This window comes from Spermophilus citellus (assembly GCF_964194105.1).
Source record: "Spermophilus citellus genome assembly, chromosome: 4".
NCBI lineage: Eukaryota > Metazoa > Chordata > Mammalia > Rodentia > Sciuridae > Spermophilus > Spermophilus citellus.
The window spans coordinates 195,764,107-195,791,291 of record NC_138185.1 but is presented as its reverse complement, the minus strand read 5'-3'; the positions used below and the strand labels follow the sequence as shown (position 1 = coordinate 195,791,291).

Here is a 27,185-nt window from a genome sequence, read left to right as displayed (position 1 = left end):
CCTTATCCCTGCCTTTTATGTATGTACCCCCTTAGGTAAAACACCAGAGCCATTTTTTGTGTAGTTCCGGAAACCATGTGGACTAGATCTATCAGGGACTTGGCTTTCTGTAAATATATTTCTGAGTGTTTGTACGTTGTTATTTACTAATTGTTTAAGATTGTAAGTTTTAGGGTGGCTTGGATTACCCTGGGCTGGAAGAAAAAACCCTTAATTAGACACTGCCCGTTTTCCCCTCCCCCCATCCGCCCCCCCCCCCCCGTTATTATGGTGCTCAATGTGGACCTGACCATGTGGATGAAGTAAAAATAAATAGACACTCGATTAAATGGGGCTTGAACACCCCCAGATTCAGAAGATAAAAATTAAAGCACGCCACACCCACCTCAAAGAAATAGAGGGTGCATCGCAGTCTAGAGAGAATTGGGAGGCAGGAAAGTTTGATACCTTGATATAAAACTGAAGCAAAACTCTTCCAGAAAAGAAGTCTGGAAAAAACCTCATTAAAATAAGTTAAGGGGAAAAAGACGATTTATCTACTTTCGAGAATGTTTAAGCAGTTTAATCAGAGCTACCCCTCCCCACCCACAACTTTTGCCTTCTATCCGGGCTGAGACAGTAACCCAAAGCAGTGACAGTGCCACCTCTGCCTGCCAGTAGTCAGCAAAAGGCAGGGAGAAGAAACTAGAAAAAGCCCCAGGACGCTGCCACAGAGGGATCCAAAGCAGGGAAGAGCAGGCAGGCAAGCTAAGGGCTTGAGATGCTGACAACTAGGGGAACCCTCGGGGGAAATGACAGCAGAGTGCTTGCTGGAGGAGCTAAATGCCTAACAGTACCAACTGCTTGCAGAGACCCAGGGCCCAACCAGGAGGACTCTGAGGATAGCCGAGATGTGGGCGCTCACCCCCGGCCATGGGAGCCAGGCATAATAAGGAAAGGCAAAGCAGCATTGGTGTCTCACGTGACCCAAGGTATTCGAATGGACAGAGTCATAGCTCAGATAATTCCCAGACAGACAAAACTCCACAAAAGCCAGTGGCATTGTAACTTCCCATGGGCGAACATGGGTGTCATGAGTGGTTTCACAGACTCCGTCTGAGGCACAGTTAGATTCAGCCAAATCTGTTTCATTAATGGTCATCACATTTCAGGCACACGTCCTAATTCTGAGTCCTAACAGTCTACACCCAAGGATCGCAGATGCTCACCCGTGACGTGTCTTAAATCTGGGTCCCTGGAACTCAGTCCTGGCGATCCCTATAGGAGGGGTCTGGTGCAGGGGGACAACAGCGACAAAAGTCTCTCTGTCTGGGTCCTCTTAGTCCTGCCGGGCCCCAGAAGGCTGGGATTTTAAGTCCTAGTTCAGTTGTGCTTGCAGCTGATAACTGGGTGACCTCTGGGGTCTATGCCGGGGTGTAGACTCTTAACATCACTCTCGTAGGTCTATCTATGTTCTGCAGCTATATCTAAGTTTTGCAGTTTACATGTGTACATATGCTCACCGTCTTTATCTAACACACACACTAATATAATCCACAATCAATAGTCCTATAATGTTTTCTGTACTCATATCAATGAGAGGCACTCAAGGCAGGACAGCGTACACAGTGGGGACCCCAGAGCTGCAGGCAGAATTTCAGGTGGCATGGAAGGCACAGAAGGGCAGATCTGACAGTGCGGCCAGGGCAGCTAGGGCAACTTGGCGGATACCTTCAAGTCTGAGTAAATAGAAAACAGGTTTATGTATGACTAACTTGGTTATAAATATATAGAACAGTCGATTTTAAAATTTTGAGGCTTCTCCTTAAGAACAAATATTAATGTGCTAATGTAAACCAAAACTTTAACCTATACATTGAGATGACACTAACTGCATAAAACATTAATCTACCTCATTCCAACAGAATAATTACTTATGCCTGGTAATTTTATTGTTTAAAAAATAACCAATTTTTAATAAATTAAGATGCATATATTTATACTTAAACAATAACATTATAAGATATGACCATGTATTTTTACTTAAACAATAATAATATTTAAAAAAATATTTATTGTTTAGTTGTAGATGGACCCAATATATTTATTTTATTTTTATGTGGTGCTGAGGATGGAACCCAGGGCCTGACGCGTGCTACCTGAGAGCTCTACCGCTGAGCCCCAACCCCAGCCCAATAATTATTTTCAAATACCACCTCAAGTTCCAATTTTCAATCTTTACTTTGAAAGCTAATTTTAATTCATATTAAAACATAAATGATTATGATAATTATTGCTAATTATATATATATATATATATATATAATCTGTTTCCTAAATATGTAAACCCTTAAAACCTAAGGTTTAAAAGAACATTTTGCTAAACTAATGCTCTATAAACTAGTTTCTGACTCATACTAATATAAACAATAAAATATCTAATCATGATTTATTCTTCTATAATTATATAAGACTTATATGTTACTGTCTACAATAAGAAGTAAACTTAACTATATATTTAAAAGACAATTGAGAGACACTAACTTATTTAAAAGGTAACATTATAAGGTATAACAATGTATTAAGAGTTTCTCTCTAGAAGGGATTAAATGTTCTCTTAATTTGTCCATGTCATATTCTAGATACAAAAATGGATCAACTAGGTTATGTTAACCCAAGGAATTCCATACCAAAGTTTATAGACTTATATTCAAATGAGAAACTAAAATTAATTTCAAGATTAAGACACCTTACTTATCTTTTGACACGAGACCCATTGTTTTAAAAATTAAGAGGTATACATAAAAATCTTACAGGATTTTACTGTCCATGGTTATATCTAAACTGTTTCCTATACATTTAGAAATACATATTTTATATAAAAATAGTATCATGTTGATATTTTCAAAACTTGTAAAATCTTTTTTAAATTGTTCATTGTTGATACTGTTTTAAAATGTTATGTTTAATGCCAGATTTCTATCATACAGTTCCTTTATCCAAAACCTTATATTAAATATTTGAGTTGATCTTACTACTTAAATACACAGTACTTAAAGATATTCATACAGCTTACATCTTTATACATAAAGATTGTTTTGACACAAATCTCTTATGTCATTGCTGGGTCAATGCCATATAAAGTTCTAATTTTCATAAAAAAATCATTAAATCATTGTCCTAAAATATACTACTGACTTGCTTTTCCCATCAAATTTAAAGTAACGATCCCCCATACTTAGATCAACATTAGAATTAATGATGATATCAATTTTTCCTAAATTGGTAAGTAAAAGGCTATTCATTCTTCTATTTCATTTTTCGTTATTAGTAATTAATAAAAAATATTTTTCCTGACCTAGGATAATGGATGAGTAGTAGAGCGCTTGCCTAGCATGTGTGAGGCACTGAGTTCGATTCTCAGCACCACATATAAATAAATAAAAAATAAAGGTCCATCAGCAACTAAAAAAAATTTTAAAAATATATTTTTCCTATCCTCACTAAATAAATATATTTCTTATTCTAAAAGGGTGTCTCTTTATATCTTTCCTGTCTGTTGTGGAGGCTATCTCTCCTAAGTTAAAACTCTGCCTCTCACCTCATTCAGGGTTAAGATAATCATCCAAATTCATTTAAAGTTAGAGTCAAAATGTAAATTTTTATTATACAACTCACTGTATTCTTAAACAAAAAATACTATATAATATATGGAGATCAATTATAAAATTATATTCCTTAAGTCATAGCTATTATGATAATTACACATAGTTTTACTCTTGTCAATTTCATTGCATTTTCCCCTATAAACCTTACAGCTATTGGTTGTTAATGTCTTACACAAGTATCAATTCGAGTATATCAAGTTAATTTAAGACAATAAGGTATTACCTATAGAAAAAAACAAGTTATAAAGCTGACTTTCAACATCTATACAAACTCCCTTTTATAATTTTGTTGCTCAGCCTATTACTAAAGTTAAAATAAATTATACATTTGATAAAAATTAGGCTTTTATTTACTATAATCCTTTTCCAACTCAATAATATTGGCCTGCTCGAGCCTAATAAGTAACTCTTGCCAAGTTTCCTGGCCAACTAAAGATAGTAAATCTCTTCTTATTATTGAAATATTTGTACTACACTAGGCCATTGTGTATAGTTTAAGCTAATGATACTCTGACATATATATATATATATATATATATATATATATATATATATCTTTTTATTCAATTTTAAAAAATACAAAAGTGGGAAAACAGGACCCTAAAAGTCCCTACTAAATCTCACAAAAATATTTAAAAATTTTTTAAAAATTATGATACTGAAACTCTTACTGCTGCTAAGCAACCTATGGTACAATTGAACGAATCAGATTTCAAAGGATAAAAATCTAAACCTGTCATCGTGGAAAGAGCTGAAAAACCTGACACCGGAAGGTACATTTCCAACCACAGTGGTTATAGCTATGTAGTCCTTATGAGCAATATCAGGTAAGTAAAATCTATGGAGAGATTTCTATGAACTCATTCCGCTAGTCCACTTTAATGTACCTTGTAATATGGGCTGGAGAATTCATCCCCGTATTTATTAATAATACTCATATGATGGGTGGTCTTACAGATACTCATATTACATCCATTCGTGTGACTAGATTTAAACATAATAGCTACAGTAGCAGCCTAACTACATGTTGGTCCCTTAGTAACATACCAGTTATTTAAAAGTAACTTTAGAGGAAAGACAACATGGGAAGAAACTAGACCCACCAGTCATGCTGGTCCTTAGAACTTAAGATTGTACTTATATATCTGGACAGTTATTAAAATAGAATGATTATTGAAATAGATTTTTCTCATAGCAAGCCAGTTATTTCCACAAAATATCCACCAATATTTTACTGCCCCAATCATTCTACAATAGAATTTGGCATTTTTACTGAATGAATGAAGTATATAAATGCTTTGCCAGTGCAACATAAAATCTCTGGAGGTGATTGATATGTTTTGGATTGATTTTCAAAAACTTGATAAAAGACAGTTATATCAAGATGCCACTTGCTACAGAAAGTCCAAAGCCAGGAGGACTTAACATGGAAGTAGTGTCACTAAGTGTTTCACTTCTACTTCTTAAAAGAAATTTGCAAACAACCATGTTTAATTTAGATTCTTAATTTAGTACAAGATCTAAAAAGCTAAAAAATAATTGAGTTATCTAAAATTATTTTCAGAATACCAAATTAAGATGAGATATACTATCATTTTGATTCCATATGATTTAAATTACTCCCTAGTGTTTGGGTATTATTTATAGCCATATAATGAAGGCCAAATTAAGCCTGGCAAACTGATTGATGTTACTCTAGAAAGGTTAATAACTCACATTTGGATTTATAACAGTCATTTCTTATTTGATGATAATTTGGGTCTTATGTATCTTATTGTATTCTCTCAGGCTTATATCTGCCTCCATATTCACTGTATGTATGGACATAATCCATTCTCTCATGATGATAGGACCCCTGAAAGTTTCATTCGTAATATTCTAACCTCAGGAAAGATGATATCAAAAAAGATCTCTGGCATTTAATTGTTGCCTCATTTTCCCTGTCTTACAAATGGCCCCATATCTAACTTTATAGGCAGGAAACCCAAGGAGGGTTCCCGCTGTGGCCTGTGAACCTATATTTAATCCTCTTATATTTAATTATTGGAGACATAATAGTATCCTGTAAATTGTAAAAAATGTAATCTAAGCACATTTTCTTAATAACTTGGCTCAAAATATTTCTAAAGTCCTATACAATTAGTAAGTATGGATAAGATTAAATATTTTAAAAGCCATTATTATAGATATCAATACTAAGCTTTCTGCTCTCAAATTCTATAAAGGCTTAAATGTCATGCTAAATATAAGTATACCTGTATTACTGCAGCCAGATTTCATGCTTCCCAATAAAATTGGGAAAAACTTAGTGATCATCTGATGCATAGTTTAACATAACAATAATAACGGCTTAAGCCTTGTGGGGATACATCAAAGCACCCAGGCAGGATACTTAAAAAAGCAGGACTAAGCTCATGGGCCCTGCACCTCTAGCTTGTCAAATACTTTGTAAATTGATTGGCTCCCATCCTAAAAACATGTTGAACATTCTACATGGTATATTATTGAAATGATGTGTTTTCTACTAATTCTTTTTATATCATAATTGTAGACCATGACGCCCTCACATCAAGGACCCAGTGATTCAAAGTTATAACCCCTCATCCTCATTTATAAGTTAAGAATGGGGGAGATGTCACAAGCTGTCTTTGGGCTGTGTGTGCATGGTAGCCTTGTGAGGGGATAAGTTTGGCATTGGGAACTTCCTGTGTCATCCCCCACAGGGATTGAGCACCTGATGAAGGTGAACTTCCCCCTCAAGCTCTGCCAAAGATCCCACACAGCACCTGAGATGGGTGACCTGCCAAGATGTCAATCAACCTAGTGACTTCAAGACATCCTGAAGCAAGATTCCACCCTTGAAACCTTAACCCTGCCTTTGATGTATCCCCTTAAATAAACCACTAGAGCCATTTTTCCCTTGTCTAGTTCCACAATCTATGTGGACTAGATCTATCAGAGGCTTTGCTTTCTGTAAATATATTTCTGAGTATTTGTACTTTGTTATTTACTAATTATTTGAGATTGTAAGTTTTAGGCTGGCTTAGATTATGTTGGGCAGGAAGAGTACCCCCTTAATTAGACACTGGCTGCCGTCTCCTATTAAACCAGCCTTTGGCTACATTGATTTTTTCCATTTTATGTTTGCTTTTAATGTCACAGTTTCATACTCATATATCTGTTTTTTAAAGTTTTGTTTGACCATTGTGCCTCTGTTATGCTCGAATTCGGGACCCCCAAAGACCACCAGAGACCCAAGATCCATATAAGCAGCAAAGAGGTGTTTATTGGGAGCTAGCTGGGTCCTCTACAGGCACACAGCAACTGGTGACGCTGAGAGGCCCTGAGCCCAGGGTTTGCAGCAGTTTTATACATTCTTTGGAGAAGGCAGGGACTTCACATACATCGTAGCAAATCATCACACACCTCGGGAAAATCAAATAACAACTCTAAAACATGATTAGCACATTCACTGGCGGGAACAAGTTGGGTAGGGGTGATTGGTCAGTACAAAAGGGGTATTCGTTTGAACTGATTGGTTTGAGCCAAGAGGGGTGTACGTGCTGAACTACATGGTTTCCCAACTTGTCATCAACCACTATAAACCACTGGGAGGGTTATCTGGCATCCCACGTATTTCCCTGTCTCATGCTGATTGGTGGCTGCTAGGGGGCTGTTATGGATCCCCACCTAGCCTGACTGAGTCAGGGACACCTGGCGCAGCAGATCTCTCCTGTTATTTGTAGATAAACCACTTAGCAGCATGGGAATGTGCTTAGGAGTGCTCTGTGGGTTTTTTCCAAGGACTAAGGTCATGTCCCTTCCTTGGACAGGCTTTGCTCTGAGGTCGAGGCTGGTTTTTCACCTCTCACTTGATTATAGCTCAGATAAAATATTTTGAAATTAAAACCTTTTTAAATATATACCCTGAAAGCTCAAAATGTCCATGTAAGTATTCATTGCCATTGCCACATCATGCAAGGTTTTTTTTTTTTCGTATAATTTCATTCAGTAGCAGTCAGTCCAAATATTATCCATTATGCATTTTGATTTTTTGTTTTAAACGTGGAGTATTTAGGTATTTCTTTAATTTTGAAAGGTCTGCCTGTGTTTTGTCTTGTTCCTTTTTATAGTTTTTAATTCTGCAGTGATTAAGAAACATAAACTTCAATTTTACTCTTTAACATTTACTGAGTATGGCAATAGTTGAGAATTAATTTTTGTAAGTACCCTAGGTGGATATGAAAACAATGCCTATTTTGTATTTGTTTAACATAGTATTTTAGGGTGAATGTATGTGTCCAGATGACTTTGAGTAGAGTTGCTTGACATTTCTTTCCAAGAAGTGTTTTTGTATGTTCTGTTTGTGGCTGAGAAAGCTGTATTAACATCGTCAACTACATTTTGAATTTTCCTGTTTCTTATTTTTGATCTCCCCTTTTGTTTCTTTCCTTTTTGGAGCTGGTGATTGAACCCATAGGCACATTACCACTGAACACCTCCCCAGCCCGTTTTATTTTTTATTTTGAAACCCGGTCCTGCTAAGTTGCTTAGGGCCTCACTCAATTGCTGAGGCTGGCTTTGAACTTGCTGTCCACCTGCCTCATCTTCCCAGCGATTCAAGTCCTTTGCCATTGTGCCTGGCTTGTTTCAAATATTTTGAAAATATTTACTGAGTATATACAAATTCCAACTGAATTGTCACTCTTATGATAAACATATACCTCATTTATCATGCTAATATTTCACTTTTCTATTATTAATATGTTTCTATTATTTACATGTTCTCCCACTCATACACTACCTGATACTGAGGATTGAAACCAGGGCACTTTAACATTGAGTTAAATTCCAACATCATTCCCACGCCCTTCTTTTTTGGTGATCCTGAGTATTGAGCCAAGTGGCACTCTACCACTTAACTACATCCTCAACCCCTTATAAATTTTGTATTCTGAGACATGTCTTGGCGAGTTGCCAAAGATGGCCTTGAACTTGAAGTCCTCCTGCCTTAGCTTCTCAAATAGCAAGGACCGTGTTACAAGGACCCTGGGTTCCTGTTCTGAATACCGTAGACAGTGGTAGGCATTTTTCCATTTAAACATAGAAAAGATAAGTAAAAATGCAGTGTAAATGAGAACAAATTATAAACTCTTACAGGGCTGTACCTAGAATTGGACTTGTGGGACTGGAAGTCTGTCTGTCAGTAGTTGTGCATGGAGTGAATGCCCCAGCTCAACATTGCTTCGCACTGCTGTAGCCCTTACACCTAGGCCACACACTGCATTTATAAAAGATATTTTTCTTTCATCAATAATATTTTTTAATTCAAAAATATTTACTTTCAGTACATTATAATTTCAATAATGAAAATAACCTTAGGTTATTGTAACGTAAATTAAAATGTTTTTAACTTTTGTACTAGTGAGAACCCTTAGTTTAAAATACAAACACATCGACTGCTAGCTAGACAGTATTTTTTCTTCTACATCTTTATTCTGTAAGCACTTTTCTGTTTCAATTTTCTAAACTCTCCTTTTACTTTTAATTTTTTTTGTTGTTGTTGTTGTTGAACACTAAGGCCCAAACACACCCATTAGCCCAGATGTCCAAAGGGTTAGCATCATTGTTATCACTGGCTTCCACCACCACACCCTGTCCTGCTGGAAAGTCTTGAGGGGCAGTTACAGGCATGGAGCTCTTATCCCTGTGATAACTATGCCTTCTTCTGGAATCTCTCCTCTAGGACCTGCTTGAGGCTCTTTCTGAGAAAGTTTCAGTCCTTTTGGAATTATGTTCATGTGGTTTGCTTGGTTTGTCTCCTTTTTCCATCTTAGACTTCCTTCTAAGTAGGAAATGTGCTAGGAGCATTCCTTCTATTAACAAAAAGTCTTTTGGTGTTGGCGGCCATGCTTTGAAATGTTTCATAAGGAGCTTCTTAAGGTATACAAGTTCCTTTTAAGCACTTCACTGTGAATGGTCTTGAGTTCTACTCTTCTCTAGTAGTTTCCTTTCTCTTTGGAGATATCCTTCATCTATAAGTTGGCGTGTGGTTCAAATTTTTCAGTATCATTATACTCTTATGAGAACACTGTGTGGATTCCCCATTGTCCAAAACATCATTATGCAGCATATGACTGAATACCCTTGAAGCTGAGTTGCAGCATCATTCCTTAGAGGGACACAGCCTCTTATTCCCTTGAAAGTCCTTGGATCTATGAATTGGCTTAATCTAGGAAAACAAGAAGTTAGGACTCTGCCGTGATAGGGAGTTTTTTTGTCCATCCAGTCTAGTGGTTTCCCTTTATTGAACTACGTAGTATTTTGGTAGGCTGCCCATGTTTTAATTGATAGGGTGACTATGAACTGTTCGTCTTTCCTTTGGAACTTTAGGCTCAGAATACTCTGGTTGACACATCATTCCTGCAGCTCATTATGGAAAATGCACTTACTTTGTATCTGCAGTGCACTAACATGTGGTCACTGTTACTCTGGGAGCAAATTACCTTCTTTAGGATCAGGGAGCCCATCTGTGTCTCCTGAGTAATTTTAAGGAATGTATGTGTGCAGGTTACACATGATGAGTCCGTTCTAGTGTTCCTATTGCTCTAAGTCTTTGGTACCCTTTCTGTACATTTTGTGAACAAAGTTTAGGTATCCTGATCTCCTGGAGTAGAAAAGCTTACTGCAGTACGTTTCACTCAAACAAGAAAAATTATTGATGTACTTTCAAATGCCTGAGCTAGCATAAAAAATCCAGGTATCTGGTAAGTTCACCCATAATAAATATTCGGCACGCTTCATTGTGCTTTTTGCTCTTCCACAATCCAAAATTCTTAGGATCTATATCCTACACAACACTGTGGGTCTCTGCCAATATAAACTATGACAACATTGCAAATATTCTGTAGTAGAAACTTTTGCCTTCCAATTGAGACTTAGACCTGACCCACAGGAACATGTTGAGATAGGATTTTAATCTGTGTGTAGGGCCATTAGTTGCATGTCTTGAAGAGTCTAGGAATCCTCTTGCAGGGTAAGTTTCTCACCTGAGGTCATTACAGAATCGCAAGCTCAATTCTTCAGACAGGAGAGCTCTAGGCTCTTTCACTGGCAAAGGAGGCTCAGAACCACCCAGGTCCCGATGGAATTCCTCATTTCAAATCCCCACATTTTTTCCTTTTCTGTTAGTGACCTAACACATCCCACTAGAGTGTCAGGAAATGAATGTGCTTAACTCTCATTGTGATTCCGCACTGCCCACAATATTTTGATCTTCAGTGAGGTTGGTGCTGTGGTAAAACAACGAAGAGTTTCTTTCAGGTCCATCATGATAAGCTGTGTGATTTGAGAAAGTGGGATCTTGGACCATCATCATCAGTAGAGTTAAATCCAGCTGCCCCACCCCCCAGTCCTTGAGGCACTTATGGACATCATCCCAGTACTTGGTCCCCCTGCACACATGTAACACTGGGGCACTTCATCACAATCAACAGTGAGTAGTAATTTATGTAATTGTGATGCTATTCCATGCTCATTCCCCATTGGGCGGGAGTTCACCAGTGTGTCTCAGGCCACACACATGTGCACATCAATCCCAGATGCTTATTTGCCTGTCTCTCTCTCCCTCTCTCTCTCAGAATCAGTCCTGGTACCAGATGCTGTATCTGTCAAGATCCAGTCCAGAACAGAGAAACCCACCAAGAGACATTACAATAGGAAGTTTTTGAAAAGGTATTAGAGGACTGAAATGATTAGAAGAGAACACTGAGGTACAGGAGGTGGGATTTCTCAAAAGGAGCTACTTCTCCCAGAAAGGGGAAGAGGTTGGGGTTATGGTAACCTAGATGCTTTTATAATGGGCCTCAGAGATCTGGACCTGAGATGAGGATAGGTGGTGCTGGTCATTTGGGAACAAAGGAAAGGTGCAACTGATAGCTGGACCTCTTAGAAAAGGATGCTGAGGTAGTGGTGGTACCATAGGGGCTTGGGAAAAGGTCCTCCAAAAGTGACGACTCAGATCTGAGGGAGGGTGCTCCCAACTTGCACTTGGCATCAAGGCTCTTTGTGTCATGGTCTGATAGAGCTGGTAGTGGAACATCTGAGGAAGGGACTCTGTCAGGCTGTGTTGGTTGCCCAGGGTCCTGGAATGTCCTGGTATGACTAGATCTCAAGACTTCTGAGCAGGGAGCACTGTCTGCTGGCTCTTGTACCTTGGAAGGGACTTGATGAAGCTTTCTCTGTTTCTTTATCAACCAAATGTTACCACCAGAGCAAAGAACCATGGCTGTGGTATGCAGACAGTACCCATGCCCCCAAAAGTAGCATTCCTAAAAGTTTTTGCCTTTTTTTTTTTTCTAGTGCTCTTCTAGGCAAAACTCTATAGGAATCGTATTCACAATGAGGAAACATAATGTGCAGAATGTCATGTGGAGCTTAACAGTCCTGCCATAAACTTAGGTTTGTAGTTCAGAACATTGATGGGGAACATAAGAACTCTTAGTTTTTTGGTGTCAGGTTAACAAGTTAAACACACTGGTGATATCAGTACAATTGACTGATATCTTCTACTCTATTGTGTTTCATTTACTGAAATCTTCCTGAATTGATTTCATGACCTAGTAAGGTTTGTGACCCTTGTTTGAGAAGTGTTGAAATAGGTCATCTGTAAAAGGAGACATGGCACAATGGGCATCTTGAGGAGTCTGAAGTAGCTCTTTGAAGTTGACAAAAGAGTTAATGATTGAGGCAGAAGGAGAATCTCTTGGTGTTTGGAGTTTTAGTCATGTCAGCGGAAGGACTGTGCAGTGGACACCACTTCATGTAATTTGTGGGAATGCAGCACTCCTTATTGCTGATGACAAAGACTTGCCTATCACAAACATTCCTCACCATAAACTTTTCTATAAACCTTGTATTTTTGACAGTTGTTAGGATGTTGTTATCTTCTCTCTGAGTCTTTTTCATAATCCTATCCTACTACCTGTTTCCATCTTATTATCTAAAACTCTAAGGATATGATTTATTATCTAAAACTCCAAGGATATGATGAAGAGAAAGATGGAAAGGACATCTGGTGAATGGAGTGCATCTTTCTCAGAAATGCTTTGTGTCAGAGGTATTTTCTAGTGACAGTGGCTTCCTGTGTGAAATTCATTAGCCACTCATTAGTTTTGGAATCCTATCTAGATGGGTGCAAGGTTTTGTTGACTTTCAGTTCCAAGAGTATTGCTCATGCTCTGTGCTGCTGATCCCAGTTACATCCTTACTTAGGACATTTAAGTCCACAGTAGGTGGTAACAATGTGGCTCTAAGTTTGTTTTAACTTTGATCTCAAAGACAAAGCAGATTATTAATTTGGCATTTAGGTGAAAGTCAGTAAATGACCCAGATTAGCTTTTTCCTGAGAGGAAGTTTGTTTCCAATAGTAGTCAGGTTTTCAAGTCCACTCATTGTGGTCTTATGAACGTTTTAATGAACTCTAGGCTGAATCTTCTTGATCAGCATTCTTTGGAAAGTTGACATTGAATAGGATCGATCCAGGTAACTCAGCAGCCATTGGAAAACTAGAATTGAGTTCATATTGACATGACCACAGTGAGCCCCTCAGGATTTAGAACATGAGGCTGGTGGGCTGTTTGGGTTCTCGAGAAGGCTATGTCTGCAAGCTATGGTTGGAGGAAGCTGGACTATATGCCCTGCCCCTAATAACTTACCCCACCCCATGACCTCATCCGTTTCCCTTCTTTTTTTTTTTTTTTTTTTTTTTTTTGAATATCGTCAATTGGAGGAGATCGACCACTACTTTTGAGCCCTGGTCTTTTGGCTGTAAACTTAGCATTGGGACTACATAAGATTTCTGGAGTGGGGTTGGGTGGGGGAAGAGCGAAAGCAAACTGCATGAATAAAGTAACCATGAATAATGGGTTTTGTCTGGGTCATTCACATGTTTGCTGACAGTGTGGAGTGCCCGTAGGTTTTTGGGTAACAGAGGAATTTGCGTAAGATATATCTTTTCAAACTGGAAAACTTATTATTATAATTTTACATTTTTAAAGAAGAGTGTATAGTGCTGGGGATTGGCCTAGCATGTGCAGGTATTGGGTTCCTTTCCCAGTATAATAACCGAAACCATCTGCCTAGTATGTAATGAATCTTAATGTGTCTGATATCCAGGTTTGACAATTATCTGCCTATGTCAAATCTTACCTATTTCTCTGGGAGCCTGCACACACACACACACACACACACACACACACACATGTCTATGTGTGTGTGTATTTATATTAGAATATGCAAATCCCATGCATGTTATTGCTTCAAATCTGGTCCCAATTCAAGAATTACTTAGGCTCACTTCTTGTTTTTGTCTCCCATCTTTCCTGTTCCACTGACTCCATTCTAGCCCTTTTTATTTTTCACTTTCAGTACTGCAGCTCTCATGGTCTAACTCCACCAGGATACAGATCCATAAAGATCAGCCCAGCACTCTGAACAGCTGAGAGGGAGGAGCCTGACCAGCAGTTCCTCATGCTCTTGCCTTGTTCTTTTTCTCTGGACAGGTGGCTCCTTAATGACAGATCCATAATGGCTGTGGTTGAGACTCTGATGCACATCAGGGTCACTTTTCTACCGCTCTGGCTTGGGATGTCTCTGTCCATTCCTGACCTCTCCCAGGCCAGTCCCTCCCAGCATTTCACCTCCCCAGAAGTGGTGATCCCTTTGAAGGTTATCAGCAGGGACAAAAGTGCAGAGGCTCTGGGTTGGCTCTCCTATAGTCTGCGGTTCGGAGGCCAAAGACATGTTGTCCACATGAAGGCCAAGAAGCTGTTAGTTTCTCCACACCTCCCAGTGCTCACTTACACAGAACATCATGTCCTCCATCAGGATCAGCCCTTTGTCCAGGATGACTGCTACTATCATGGTTTTGTGGAGGGGATCTCTGAGTCCCTGGTTGTCCTCAGCACCTGTTCCGGGGGCTTTCAAGGAATCCTACAGATAAATGAGCTTGCTTATGAAATTAAGCCAATTAAACTTTCTGCTACAAATGAGCACTTGGTGTATAAGATAGACACTAATGAGACACAGTTCCCACCTATGAGATGTGGGTTAACAGAAGAGAAAATAGCACGTCAATTGGAATTGCAAATGTCACATAATTTCACTCTGAAACAAAGTTCTTATGTGGGCTGGTGGACTCACTCACGGTTTATTGAGCTAGTAGTGGTTGTGGACAATGTTAGATATGTTTTCTCCCAAAGCAATGTGACCATCGTGCTGTTTGACGTCATTAATGTTCTCAGTATAGTGGATTCCTTATTTGACCCTTTGGAAATTGATGTAATTTTGACGGGGATGGAGGTCTGGACTACAAGAAACCCAATTGATACCAGTATTGACTTAGATCTAGTTGTGGAGCAGTTTACATTTTGGAAGCTTTTTCAACTTGATGCCCGGCTGCATCATGATGCTGCACATCTTTTCATAAAAGAATTAAATAGCTCAAAACTTGGTGTTGCCTATGTTAATGGAATATGCCAAAGTCCTTTTAACTCTGGAGCTGATGTTTTTGAAGACAATAGCTTATACCTTTTTGCACTTACTGTGAGCCATGAGCTTGGCCATAATTTGGGTATGTTGCATGACACTCGATGGTGTGTGTGTGCATTACAGTGGTGCATAATGTATGGATATAGAAAGGTGACAAATAAATTTAGCAATTGCAGTTATGCCGATTTTTGGGACAATACTCTGAAAACATGTATTTATCCTCCTCCAAATGCAGGGAATATCTTTAGGTTGAAGTATTGTGGGAATCTCGTAATTGAAGAAGGAGAGGAGTGTGACTGTGGAACTATACATCAGTGTGCCAGAGATCCTTGTTGTCTGTCTAACTGCACTTTGCATTCTGGAGCTTCTTGTGCTTCTGGACTTTGTTGCAAAGAATGTAAATTAATGCCATCAGGGACTTTATGTAGAAACCAGGTCAATGAATGTGACCTTCCCGAGTGGTGCAATGGGACATCCCATCAATGCCCAGATGATGTATATGTGCAGGATGGAAGCCCTTGTAGTGACAATGCCTACTGCTATAAAAAGACATGTAATACCCATGATTTACAGTGTAAAGAGATTTTTGGCAAAGATGCAAGGAGTGCATCTCAGAGTTGCTACAATGAAATTAACACCCAAGGAAATCGTTTTGGGCACTGTAGTATTGCAGACACAAGATATGTCGAATGTTCGCAGCCTGATATCATGTGTGGAAGGATTCAGTGTGAAAATGTGAACAAAATTCCCACTCTCCAAGCACATTCTACAGTGCATCAGCTTCACTTCAATCAAAACACTTGCTGGGGCACTGATTATCATTTAGGGATGTCCATACCTGATATTGGTCAAGTAAAAGAAGGCACCTCATGTGCTCCAGGAAAGATCTGCATCAGTAAGAAGTGTGCTAGTATCGTTCAGCTGCCCCAAACTTGTCAGCCTGAGACTTGCAACATGAGGGGGGTCTGTAATAACAAACATCACTGTCACTGCAACCATGAATGGTCACCTCCCAACTGTAGTAAAAAAGGCAATGGAGGTAGTGAAGATAGTGGTCCACCTCCTATGGATGTGACAAGAACTACCACTGCAAATGTGCCTGGACATGCAACTGGAACTACCACAGGAAATGCGCCTGGGCCCGAGACTGGAAGTGTGCCTGGAAATGAGACTAGAAATGAGACTCGAAATGTGACTGGAAACTGGAGAAAATTGTTATTATTGTCCCTTATTTTGATTGTTTTCTTTGTATGTTGTCTGTTTATGCTTTATATGGGATGGATAAAGAAACAGGAAAAGGTTGAAGAGAATAAAGAGGAAGAAGAGAAAGAGGAAGAAATAGAAATCTAAGGCTCATAACTAATTAAAATGATCTCTAATTTTTAACAGTAGAGAAATGCAGGGCATGTCTTTCTCAACAGAAATTCAAAGGTCTGTCATGCTAAGATTATAAGCTCTGGCTATTACAGCAAAAAATCCCACCATGTTCTTACTTATTCTTTAGTGTTTTAAAGAACAATAAAGGTTCATTTTTCCCAGAAGTTGTCCTTTTTTTTTTTTTTTTTTTTTGGCAGCTGTGAGCCACATCTCCAGCCCATTTTATTTTTTATTTTGAGACAGGGTCTCACCAAGTTGCTTAGGGCCTCACGAAGTTGCTGAAGCTGGCTTTCAACTGGCAATCCACCTGTCTCCGCTTCCCAAGCCACTAGGATTACAGGCATAGAACACCACGCCCAGTCAGAAGTTATCATTTTATGTTTCCAGTGCAAAGACATTTTTAAGGTGTTGGTCAGTATTTCAAGCCTCTCGATTTTTTATTCTTCTGTGTAATTTGCAGGATGTACCTCTACAAAGGCCATTTCTGTTGGCCCATTTAGTTGTGGCCAAAAGAGCAATTGATGTAGGCCTGGACAGATAGATGAGAGGAGAAGAGGGTTTTCATTCCTTTCTTTCCTATGTACTTAATATTGCCATCAGCATTAGTCTGATTGGGTTCATTCATACTAGCTGTTGGGCTTTGGAGTCCAGTTTGGTTTTCACTAGCAGAACCACCCTCATATTTTCCAAGGTGTACAAGCAGCAGTTAACCACTGGCCCCTCAGTGATCTGTGTTGTAGCTCTGGGGTTAGCTGAGTGGTTGCCTCTGAATTCCTGAAGCTCCAGTATCAGCTGTTCATGTACCTCCTCCAAGATGTGTGTGCCTGTTCTGCAGGGGGTCTCTCTTTAATCACCTGTACTCTAATAGAGCCAAACTTTTTTCTGTGATCTCCTGACCCTGGGCATATTTGGTGCTTTCTGTAGTTATCATTCTGATAGGTCGAGTGCTGCAGACACAGGCACTGAATTGGAATTCAGAATGCAAGATGTTTCTTAGAGACGCAGATTTGGAGAGGCCAAGTATTGGATGGAGATGAAGCCAGTGTTTGCACACAAAGAAATTAAGCTGTGTTCAGGCCTTAAAGAAGCTTTAACCAATGTGGGTAAAGACAGTATAGCAAATGTTGTCTGTCAGATGTTTTACTCCGTGGGCCACAGTGGCAGTGTTCTTCATCTCTGTGCTCTGGTATGAAAGGTATTAGTTGTTCTGGACTTCTTCCTTCATTGTTGTTCTGTGTGTTGTTTCCCTGAAGTTCTAAGTTTGATAAGGGTAAGATCTCTGATCCCTGACCACATCTTTTCTGTTACTCTAATAGTGTTTGTAGGCATTACCCATGGAAATCCTTTATGCACTCTGTGTACCGATTAATTCCCTTTGAGAGATGTAGAGCTATTTCGTTTTTGTACCTTCTTATGTGTCTAGTTCATTAAATTGTGTTTTTCAAGGAATTTGTTCAATTCTCCTGTGATTTCCTATTTGTGGGCATAAAAGTTTTCAGAGTATCTTTTCATTTCCTTGTTTTGCCTGTAGGAAACATGATGGCATTTCCTCATTCCTTCCTGATGCTATCTGTTTATATTTTCTCAATGTTGTCTTGAAGCAGTTTTGCTAGGGATTTATCAATTTGATTATTCTTTTAAAGTAACCATTTTAGGCTACATTGATTTTTCCTATTTTATGTTAGCTTTTAATGTCACTGTTTTGTACTTATATATCTGTTTTTAAAGTTTTATTCGACCATTGTGGCTCTAACTTGTTGATTAGAATTCAGATAATATATTTTCAAATTTAAGGTTTTTCTAATACATACCCTGAAAGCTAAAAATGTTCATGTAAGTATTCATTGCCATTGCCACATCCTATAAGGTTTTTTAAAAAAATGTCATTCAGTAGCAGTGATTCCAAATATTATCCATTATCCATTTAAATTTTTTTTATTTTAAACATGGTGTACTTTGGTTTTCTTTAGTGTTGAAACATCTGGCTATTTTTTTGTCTTGTTCCTTTTTATAGTGTTTAATTCTGCAGTGATTAAGAAATACAAACTTCAATTTTATTTTTTAACATTTACTGAGTATGGCAATAGTTGAGAATTAATTTTGGTAAGTACCCTAGGTGAGTATGAAAACAATGCCTATTCTGTATTTATTTAACATAGTATTGGAGGCTGAATGTATGTGTCTAGATGACTTTGAGTAGAGGTGCTTCACTTTTCTTTCAAAAAGTTTTTTTTATATGTTCTGTTTGTGGCTGAGAAAGCTGTATTAACATCGTCAACTACATTTTGAATTTTCCTGTTTCTTTTTTTTGATCTCCCCTTTTGTTTCTTTTCTTTTTGGTGCTGGTGATTGAACTCAGAGAACATTACCACTGAACACCTCCTCAGTCCTTTTATTTTTTATTTTGAAACTCGGTCCTGCTAAGTTGCTTAGGGCCTCACTGAGTTTCTGAGGCTGGCTTTGAAGTTGCAATCTACCTGCCTCATCTTCCCAAGCGATTCAAATCCTTTGCCATTGTGCCTGACTTGTTTCAAATATTTTGAACATATTTATATACAAATTCCAAGTGAATGATTACTCTTAAGATGAACATATACCTCTTTCTTCATGTTAATATTTCACCTTTTCTGTTACTTATATGTATCTCCCTCATCCACTTGGTACAGAGTATTGAAACCACGGACACTTTAGCACTGAATTACATTCCAGTAGTAAATTTCTATTACTAATATGTATCTTCCCCAGCCCTTTGATTTTGGTGATCCTAGGTATTGAGCCCATTTGTACTCTACCACTTAACTACATCCTCAGCCCCTTATAAATTTTCTATTCTGAGACATGGTCTTGGCGAGTTGCCAAAGATGGCCTTGAACTTGAAGTCCTCCTGCCTTCTCAAATAGCTTGGATTACAGGTGTGTGCCACTGGGCCTTGCACTAATATGGTTTTAAATCAGCTCTCTTTTGGTTAATATTTTCATGGAATATGGTTTTATATTATTTTCTCAAAAATTTTCTGTTTTATATTTAAGTGTCTTTTTATGTAGCATAGAGCTTGCATGTGTCTTGCATAAACATCTGTTTACTAGATATCCTGATAATAAGAACAACACTGTGCACATCTATCTGATCCAATTATAGTAATCGAATTAAAGCAATGTGATGTTCTATAGGATGCCAAGAGAAAAAGTTGTGCCAGTAATCAGGAGAGCTGTTATAAGGCCTTGAAAATGTATTGATGGTCTAGCCAGATTACTTCAGACAACTTGTGTTTGCCTTTAAATATTGTGTAGGGGAAAAAGCATTTTCTGCAAACTTGTTACATAACAGATTCTGGCTATTTTGGGTTATTTATTTCAGATACCATATATGAAACAGAAATGTAATGATAGTTACCCACTGGTTAAGTTTATTTGCGTCATCCTTGGTTATTTTTCATGCAGCGCTTAACATTGCACATATTACTAGATGTCATTACCTATATCTTCAAAGTCTGAAAGGCAGTAGTTCCTGTAATTCCCTAAGCATATAGCATTTCTGTAAGTCTACTAGCTTAAATGCAGGGGGGAGGGAAGATGAGGGGACATATGTGTGATCTTTATAAGGAAAATAGATGCCACACCCTGGGTCCAATAGCTAGTGGGAGATTTTTCCAGTTGCTAAGCATGAGTATTCCAATTATGAATTCAGCAAATTTGGAAATGTCCCCCCTTGAGGGTCTTCAAACCCAGCAAACACAATTTGAAACAAGCTTGGGCCCAACTCCATTAATTATTAGAGTAAAAAGGAGTTTCTAATTTTCATGGTAGTCCACAGTGGGGTTTTGTATATCAGTGAATTTGTCATTTCAGACATGATTAGCAATTCCTGAAATGTATAGGTATTTTGCTTTCCTGGTGGTATCGTCATGGTCAATATTGACTGTAGGTTTCTGGGAGGAAGTTATGGCAGATTTTCAGTAGAGTCACATGTCACTTAATGACAGGAATATGTTCTGAAAAACGTGTCACGAGGTGATTTTGTCATTGAGAGAACATAATAGAGTCAACTTTTACAGAGTACATGCCATAGCCTATTACACACCTAGGCTCTATGGTGTAGTCTGTTGCTTCTGTTACAAGGACCCTGTGTTCCTGTTCTGAATACCGTAGACAGTGGTAGGCATTTTTTCCATTTAAACATAGAAAAGATAAGTAAAAATGCACTGTAAAGGAGAACAAATTAACTTTTACAGGGCTGTACCATGAACTGGACTTGTGAGACTGGAAGTCTGTCTGTCAGTAATTGAGCATGAAGTGAATGCCCCAGCTCAACATTGCTTCGCACTGCTGTAGCCCTTACACCTAGGCCACACGCTGCATTTATAAAAGATATTTTTCTTTCATCAGTAATATTTTTTAATTCAAAAATATTTACTTTCAGTACATTATAATTTCAATAATGAAAATAACCTTAGGTTATTGTAACGTAAATTAAAATGTTTTTAACTTTTGTACTGGTGAGAACCCTTAGTTTAAAATACAAACACATCGACTGCTAGCTACACAGTATTTTTTCTTCTACATCTTTATTCTGTAAGCACTTTTCTGTTTCAATTTTCTAAACTCTCCTTTTACTTTTAATTTTTTTTGTTGTTGTTGTTGTTGAACACTAAGGCCCAAACACACCCATTAGCCCAGATGTCCAAAGGGTTAGCATCATTGTTATCACTGGCTTCCACCACCACACCCTGTCCTGCTGGAAAGTCTTGAGGGGCAGTTACAGGCATGGAGATCTTATCCCTGTGATAACTATGCCTCTTCTGGAATCTCTCCTTTAGGACCTGCTTGAGGCTCTTTCTTTTTCTTTTTTTTTTTTTTTTAAAGAGAGAGGGAGAGAGAGAGAGAGAAGAGAATTTTTTTTAATATTTATTTTTAGTTCTCGGCGGACACAACATCTTTGTTGGTATATGGTGCTGAGGATCGAACCCGGGCCGCACGCACGCCAGGCGAGCGCGCTTGAGCCACATCCCCAGCCCTTGAGGCTCTTTCTGAGAAACTTTCAGTCCTTTTGGAATTATGTTCATGTGGTTTGCTTGGTTTGTCTCCTTTTTCCATCTTAGACTTCCTTCTAAGTAGGAAATGTGCTAGGAGCATTCCTTCTATTAACAAAAAGTCTTTTGGTGTTGGCGGCCATGCTTTGAAATGTTTCATAAGGAGCTTCTTGAGGTATACAAGCTCCTTTTAAGCACTTCACTGTGAATGGTCTAGATTTCTAGTCTTCTCTAGTAGTTTCCTTTCTCTTTGGAGATATCCTTCATCTATAAGTTGAGCGTGTGGTTCAAATTTTTCAGTATCATTATACTCTTATGAGAACACTGTGTGGTTTCCCCATTGTCCAAAACATCATTATGCAGCATATGACTGAATACACTTGAAGCTGAGTTGCAGCATCATTCCTTAGAGGGACACAGCCTCTTATTCCGTTGAAAGTCCTTGGATCTATGAATTGGCTTAATCTAGGAAAACAAGAAGTTAGGACTCTGCCGTGATGGGGAGTTTTTTTGTCCATCCAGTCTAGTGGTTTCCCTTTATTGAACTACGTAGTATTTTGGTAGGCTGCCCATGTTTTAATTGATAGGGTAACTATGAACTGTTCGTCTTTCCTTTGGAACTTTAGGGCTCAGAATACTCTGGTTGACACATCATTCCTGCAGCTCATTATGGAAAATGCACTTACTTTGTATCTGCAGTGCACTAACATGTGGTCACTGCTACTCTGGGAGCAAATTACCATTTTTAGAATCAGGGAGTCCATCTGTATCCCCTGAGTAATTTTAAGGAATGTATGTGTGCAGGTTATACATGATGAGTTGGTTCTAGTGTTCCTATTGCTCTAAGTCTTTGGTACCCTTTCTGTACATTTTGTGAACAAAATTTAGGTATTTTGATCTCCTGGAGTATAAAACCTTACTGCAGTACGTTTCACTCAAACAAGTAAAATTATTGATGTACTTTCAATTGCCCGAGCTAGCATAAAAAATCCAGGTATCTGGTAAGTTCACCCATAATAAATATTCGGCATGCTTCATTGTGCTTTTTGCTCTTCCACAATCCAAAATTCTTAAGATCTATATCCTACACAACACTGTGGGTCTCTGCCAATATAAACTATGACAACATTGCAAATATTCTGTAATAGAAACTTTTGCCTTCCAATTGAGACTTAGACCTGACCCACAGGAACATGTTGAGATAGGATTTTAATCTGTGTGTAGGGCCATTAGTTGCATGTCTTGAAGAGTCTAGGAATCCTCTTGCAGGGTAAGTTTCTCACCTGAGGTCATTACAGGGTCTCAAGCTCAATTCCTCAGACAGGAGAGCTCTAGGCTCTTTCACTGGCAAAGGAGGCTCAGAACCACCCAGGTCCCGATGGAATTCCTCATTTCAAATCCCCACATTTTTTCCTTTTCTTTAGTGACCTAACACATCCTACTAGAGTGTCAGGAAATGAATGTGCTTAACTCTCATTGTGATTCCGCACTGCCCACAATATTTTGATCTTCAGTGAGGTTGGTGCTGTGGTAAAACAAAGAAGTGTTTCTTTCAGGTCCATCATGATAAGCTGTGTGATCTGAGAAAGTGGGGTCTTGGACCAGTATCATCAGTAGAGTTAAATCCATCTGCCCCACCCCCCAGTCCTTGAGGCACTTATGGACATCATCCCAGTACTCACTTGGTCCCCCCTGCACACTTGCAACACTGGGGCACTTCATCACAATCAACAGTGAGTGGTAATTCATGTAATTGTGATGCTACTCCGTGCTCATTCCCCATTGGGCAGGAGTTCACCAGTGTGTCTCAGGCCATGCACATGTGCACACCAATCCCAGATGCTTATTTGCCTGTCTCTCTCTCCCTCTCTCACTCAGAAGCAGTCCTGGTACCAGATGCTGTATCTGTCAAGATCCAGTCCAGAACAGAGAAACCCACCAAGAGACATTACAATAGGAAGTTTTTGAAAAGGTATTAGAGGACTGAAATGATTAGAATAGAGAACACTGAGGTACAGGAGGTGGGATTTCTCTAAAGGAGCTACTTCTCTAAGAAAGGGGAGGAGGGTGGGGTTATGGTAACCTAGATGCTTTTGTAATGGGCCTCAGAGATCTGGACCTGAGATGAGGATAGGTGGTGCTGGTCATTTGGGAACAAAGGAAAGGTGCAACTGATAGCTGGACCTCTTAGAAAAGGATGCTGAGGTAGTGGTGGTACCATAGGGGCTTGGGAAAAGGTCCTCCAAAAGTGACGACTCAGATCTGAGGGAGGGTGCTCCCAACTTGCACTTGGCATCAAGGCTCTTTGTGTCATGGTCTGATAGAGCTGGTAGTGGAACATCTGAGGAAGGGACTCTGTCAGGCTGTGTTGGTTGCCCAGGGTCCTGGAATGTCCTGGTATGACTAGATCTCAAGACTTCTGAGCAGGGAGCACTGTCTGCTGGCTCTTGTACCTTGGAATGGACTTGATGAAGCTTTCTTTGTTTCTGCATCAACCAAATGTTATCACCAGAGCAAAGAACCATGGCTGTGGTATGCAGACAGTACCTCCCCCGCATAAGTAACATTTATCTTTTAGGAAGTTTTTGCCTTTACTTTTTTTTTCTTTATTTTCTTTCTTTCTTTCTTTCTTTCTTTCTTTTTGTATTTTGTTTCCTTTATTGCTTTTCTAGACAAAACTATTTAGGGAGCCCGTTCACAATGAAGAATCGCAGACTCATAATATATACTAGTAAATAAGTACGTGCATTTGAAATTAAGTAAATAGTTTATAAACTATATAAGAAATGTTTGCAGTGTTATTACTTACAGTTTTGTGTTGATCAGTGGAATTACACTCTGTTCATATAATTTATTGGATCCAGCATATCCATAAACACCCTGGAGCAAAATGCAGTGAGGCATCTATGGTGCCTTTTTTAGACATCAGCAGTGGCATTAAGGAACATCTAGGTTGAGGGGACACTTGTAATGGTATTAACAGAGTAGTTTCTTTTCTTTTTTAAATATTTACTTTATAGTTGTAGTTGGACACAATACTTTTATTTCACTCATTTATTTTTTAATGTGGTGCCGAGGATCGAACCCAGGGTCCCAAGTGTAGGAGACGAGTGCTCTACGGCTGAGCCACAACCTCAGCCACTAACAGAGTAGTTTCTGTCTTTGACCTTAGCAACAGTCTTTGGGTAATCTAACTTAGGAGAGGGTGAATGTACTGCATGATGCATGAATAAAATCTCTTCAATGCAACAAATGTGACAAGCTGCTTGAGTACTCTCAGAAGATGTGAGAGAACTCTTATGTTCACTTCCCTCTCCTTCACCGCTTAGAGAGTTTCTCTGCTGTCAGCCTGGGGCTAGAAAGAGGTGACATGATAATGTAAAAATGCTCCTTCACACTCTCTTCAATGTGTCTTCTGATTTCTATACTATGCATTTGTGCTGTGATCTCTTACTTTTGTTTCCTTATCTCCTAGAGAGTTGTTCACACTTATATTTCTTAAAGGGGTAAGCATTGGAAAATCATAATCCACCATTTTGCCAATGTCACTCTCAGCTTTGTTTTTTATATGAACTTTTTTTTAATCTTTCCCACTATTTATATATAAATAAATATATAAATAGTTTCAGGTATGTTTCTAAATTGCTCATTAAAGCAATTTTATTATGTCAGTTTTAAAGTCCCCATCACATAATACCAGTATCTATATTATCTTGGAGCTGGCGTCTGTTCATTGTTCATTCTATTTGAGACTTTCCTGGTTCCATTACATTCTGAATATTTTGGGTGTTATGAGGTTGTAGATGTTATTAATTTTTTCTTTTTATCAGTAATCCTCTGATGTTGCACTAGTAGGGTAAGTGTATATCCTCTTTCTCCATATAATTTTTATTGATATACCAGGGGTTTGGGCCATCTCATATCTGCTGTTTAGATGTGGAAGTTCAGTCTTCCCTCTCAGTCTTTGATACCTAGCTGGGAAATTGAAGTATGGCTCTCATCAAAGCTACCCAAATGCCCTCTACTGACACTGTACAATGAGGACCTCATTACTATATGTCAGGGATGACAATTTCAGAGCTCTGTTCTGCTTTCTTTGACAGCAGTCTGATTTGGAGGACTGGGGAGGCACCTTTTTAAACTGGGTGAGTTTGGAAATAAACCCATGTTGTCTTTGCTTATGAAGGTGCATGAGGTGATACAATTTTTCCTATGATATTTGATTGGAGAATATGGTTGTTTTCTAAAAGTTTTCTATCTTGCCAGACTGCTTCTTTTTGGGTCCTTTATCAGGAGTAAGTAAACTTTACTTGGAGATTTTGGGTATGTGTTGGCAATTCAGTGTTATAGGCTTCTCCAGATTGTTAATAAGGTTAAAAGAAAACCCATAGAAATCACCACAGTGTTACTCCCTAGCTCCCAAGGTACATAGCTTGTCTGCATTCTTTTCCACCTTTCAGAATCTTCTTCTTTGTTTTCTGTAGTTACAATATTTTTATCTCTAAGTAGCAGGACTAATAGAAGTGTATCTATCTTCTCTGGAAACAGAAGTCCTTTTTACAATCAATGTTGATTGTTTAAAAAAAGCTTTACTCCTTTCTAAAGCTAGAGAGATCAAGCCAAATATCTTTTGGAAGCTTTCATTGCTTTGCTACCTGTAGATTCTAGGTTATTGTTGGTTCTATCTGTTCAAAGCAGACATTCTATTCTTTATCAGTTATCTTTCTCCCTGGGTAGTTTCTTTGCTCTGCTTAATGATGGTGCTGGCTTGCTGACAAAGTTTTCCAGGATTAAGCTTGTTTGGTTTCTGATCCTCTCATTTCTTAAGATATGTTTTCCTCATTGATAATCATATCTGGAATAGGAACAGATTTTATCCTCTGCATTCTGCTGAAGACAAACCTGTTTATAGCTAGCCCTCTTAAGACAGAGTTTTTCTAGATTAAAGTTTATGAAAAGATACCTCCTTAGATTTCTGTAGAAACCAATAAGAATAATATAATCTTTTTCTGAGAGAAAAATAGAACTATGGTTAAAAATGCTTCTAATTGATAATTATCACATGGAGTTCTGGATCTGACAGTTAAATTAGGAGTTGGCAACTTTCACAGGATAAGAATCTCTTTTAGAAAGAAACTGTCCAGAGTTAGAATTTTTTATTAAGTTAATTTTAATCATTGCAGTTTTTATATAGAGGAACTCATCTTATAGATCTTATAGTGTAAAGTACTATACCACCAATTCTTTTTATAAACTATCTTTTTATATAAGCTTATCTCATTAACAGGTTGACAAACCTAAAAGTAAAGACTGCAGAGGTTGTTATAGCACTTTCTTTTGCATTTTAACATTTGTTTCAGGACAATCCTATATGATGTTATTTTCTATCTTAGTGTTTGTATATTACTGAATTTAAGTGTGGCAACAGTTCAGTTAGGCTAAGGTACACATGTCACTAAAAAGTTTTAAGAAAGTGACTGAACATTATAAGGTTCATAGCAGTGTGTTGATCCATAATTAGCTTTATATTTCTGTTAATTTATTTAAACTATATAATATTTATCACTTGTCACTTGAACATT

General features: G+C 38.3%; 2 protein-coding genes across 2 annotated transcripts in view; both read left to right on the top strand.

Annotated features, from left to right (window-relative positions):
- The window catches only part of MED6 (mediator complex subunit 6), a 133,416-nt gene that overhangs the window by 71,569 nt on the left and 34,662 nt on the right, over positions 1-27,185 (top strand). The gene's annotated exons all lie outside the window — the stretch shown is intronic.
- On the top strand, positions 14,235-17,115 carry LOC308647372 (disintegrin and metalloproteinase domain-containing protein 20-like; the record flags this gene model as incomplete). The annotated part of the gene is made up of 2 exons (XM_081291429.1): positions 14,235-16,388; positions 17,035-17,115. 2 exons carry the CDS (start codon positions 14,235-14,237, stop codon positions 17,113-17,115), a joined length of 2,235 nt encoding a protein of 744 aa, XP_081147555.1.